The sequence below is a fragment of the Sinocyclocheilus grahami genome, unplaced genomic scaffold, assembly GCF_001515645.1.
Source record: "Sinocyclocheilus grahami isolate Dianchi unplaced genomic scaffold, SAMN03320097.WGS_v1.1 scaffold8449.1, whole genome shotgun sequence".
Lineage (NCBI taxonomy): Eukaryota > Metazoa > Chordata > Actinopteri > Cypriniformes > Cyprinidae > Sinocyclocheilus > Sinocyclocheilus grahami.
Window position 1 is genome coordinate 6,796 of NW_015512066.1, and position 2,660 is coordinate 9,455.

Genomic DNA, 2,660 nt, shown 5'->3' on the forward strand with positions numbered 1-2,660 from the left:
TGTTCAATATAAGAAAAAAACTCATACAGGTTTGGAATGACATGAGGGTGAGTAAGTAATGACAGAATTTCCATTTTTTGAGGTGAATTACTCCTTTACTTGCCATGCCATTAAAAGGTCAAAGTTTTTTTCCTTAAGAATTAAATTTTTCTTCATTGTGAGATAAAGACATTAATATCAACATGACATATTATGCCCCCCAAATTATCAAAAACTAATTTTAATTAAGAAATGAAATACATGCCCATGTATTCAAGTCATTGCATATATATAGGAGAGCAGCACAGAAGTTAAGAAACAAGAAATGTTACTTGAGCACCAAATGAGCATATTGTAATTATTTCTAAAGTTTCTAAAAGATCATGTGACACTTAAGACTGGACTAATGACTGCTGAAAATTGCTATCACAGGAATAAACAACATTTCACGAAGAAAACACAGCTATTTTACATTAATATTTCCACAATATTACTGTTTTGCTGTATTTTTGATCAAATAAATGCTGAAAACCAGAAAGAGGCATTAGAAGTTGGGCTGCACAATATTAGTTGACCACCTCTGAACAGTTTTTGAATTCAAGAATAGTGTCTGAGCCCTTTGTGCATGTGACCGTATGTCAAATCCAATATGTCAAATGTCTCATGTTGCAACACTCACCACGTGCACATGTTGGCTTGGCTCTGCACAAGCCATCTGCTGAAACTTATATGGACTGATATCAATGAGCGATGACACATGACCATGGTAGGCACTGCAGGGGAAGCACACTGATTGAAATATTTGCAAGAATCAACAGAACAAAGTTCCACTATGTTTGAGAGGGCATAGGTTATCTAATCTTCTAATGCTTCTTTCACTTATCAGTGTAAAATGTGGTGCAGAAAAAAAAAGCAGCAGCAATACATCACATGCAATATTTGACATGGGATATGGCATTCATTTAAATGAAACCCAAAGACCAGGTGATGCATTCTTTTACACAGCAAGATTTAGCATTCCAAGGCAGATGCTGACTAGTATGCATATCCATAAGCAAAACACAGTATGTCTAGATACAAGACGTAAGATTAAGTTAATATTTAAGCTGTGAGCTTCATGCTTCTAAGAAATTGGTAACTGTTTAGATCCCAGCGCAGAGAAAGTGGAGGCACAGACAGTGTGTTGTTGACTTACTTCTCTAGTGTGATGATGTCTTTGTGGCCGGTGTACTGCCAGGCCAACCTCAGGGCCAGATCATTTGCCTCAGACCTAGATGTCAAAACAGAATAGTCGATCCTGGGACTTGGTTATCAAGTGGCTGCCTTCAACAGTGAAAACAAAAAAGTGCTACCTAGTCAGCAATAAGCATTAAGCTGTCCAGCCAACAATCAGTAATTACAACATCTGGGCTGCATGCTAGTCTACATGACCAGAGAAGTACACAAAATATCTGGCTCTTCTGTTTACAAAAATAAACAGTAACTGCTTATCTGCTCAGTGGGGTGATTGAGCATTCCTTTAGCGCAAACAGGTGGTATGTCTGAGAATGAGCTCACAGGCCTACCCTGAGTTGACAAAGTAGCACACAGAGAGCTTTTCAGGAAGAGTGGCTTGGAGACGTTGAGCATACAGGACCAGATTGTCATGTAGGAAGCGAGAGTTGGTGTTGAGAAGCTCCATTTGCTTTGCTCCTGCTTCAACCACATCTGGATGGCAATGACCCACTGGAGGACAACACAGAAGAAAAAAAGAGGAAAAAATACTCCAGGGGTGATTGTATTAGCACAGATAATTGCATTGAGAGAGATGTATTCATGTAATAATGGTAATACAATTTCAAGTATTGTACTAAAACAGATCATTTTAAATGATTACACTTCTGGGTAATTAGTTGTATAAGTAATATGAGGGAAATGAATCAGATTTTTAAAATTAAGGTGAAATGAATAATTAAGAAAAATATTTGTATTTTATCTTCCTTATTCAGAATTAATGGGAATCTTTAAACCCATACATTATCAAAGCAGCAATGGCAGCAAAAAAAGCACTCACTTGCATAACTGCAGGGATGGAAAATACTTGAGTTAATGTCCTTAATTTACTTAAGTATTTTATTGTGAAACCTTGCTCAAGTTATTGTAACAAAATACTTTCACTTTTAACTTTAACTTTTAAAAAATGGTACTCTTTACTCACAATTTCACTTACAACTTCATTCAGGAATTTAAAGTACAAAGTAAATATTTTGCAGGTCATGATGAATATATATACATATGCTGTTAATTACCAGAGGATAGAATTTTCAACATTGTCTGTAAAAAATGCTGACCATGCAATGGAATGTGTAAAATTGTACTTTTGAGGTAGGGCTAGTTTTTTAAGTAGAGCAATTCTAGTAATTACTGTGGAACAAGTTTGTCAACAGTACTTCGTGAATAGTCTGTTTTTGTTATTCAGTAGTTTTTGTGTTTTCCCGTAACCGGTTATGCAATAGATTTTGTGGTGGTTCTGTTGCAAATTTTATAATAATACATAATAGAGTGCTTAAAAAATATGACAAACGCAATTAAAAAGGTCTATGACATCAATAGGTATCATCAACAGTTTATTGAGATGTATCCAAAAATTGGTGTACATTGTGTTTTACGTATTTTTTTTCCCACAGATCGTTTTTTTTTTT

At 35.4% G+C, this 2,660-nt stretch overlaps 1 protein-coding gene across 1 annotated transcript in view; it reads right to left on the reverse strand.

Annotated features, from left to right (window-relative positions):
• LOC107578034 (ethanolamine-phosphate phospho-lyase-like) overlaps positions 1–1,742 on the reverse strand; it is a gene marked incomplete at its 5' end in the record, with an annotated part of 5,808 nt that extends 4,066 nt beyond the window's left edge. The window contains 3 exons of the mRNA XM_016264037.1: positions 653–752; positions 1,175–1,249; positions 1,545–1,742. Of these exons, the coding sequence (XP_016119523.1) occupies positions 653–752; positions 1,175–1,249; positions 1,545–1,742 (373 nt within the window). The remainder of the gene's footprint in view (positions 1–652; positions 753–1,174; positions 1,250–1,544) is intronic.
• Positions 1,743–2,660: the final 918 nt, after the last annotated feature.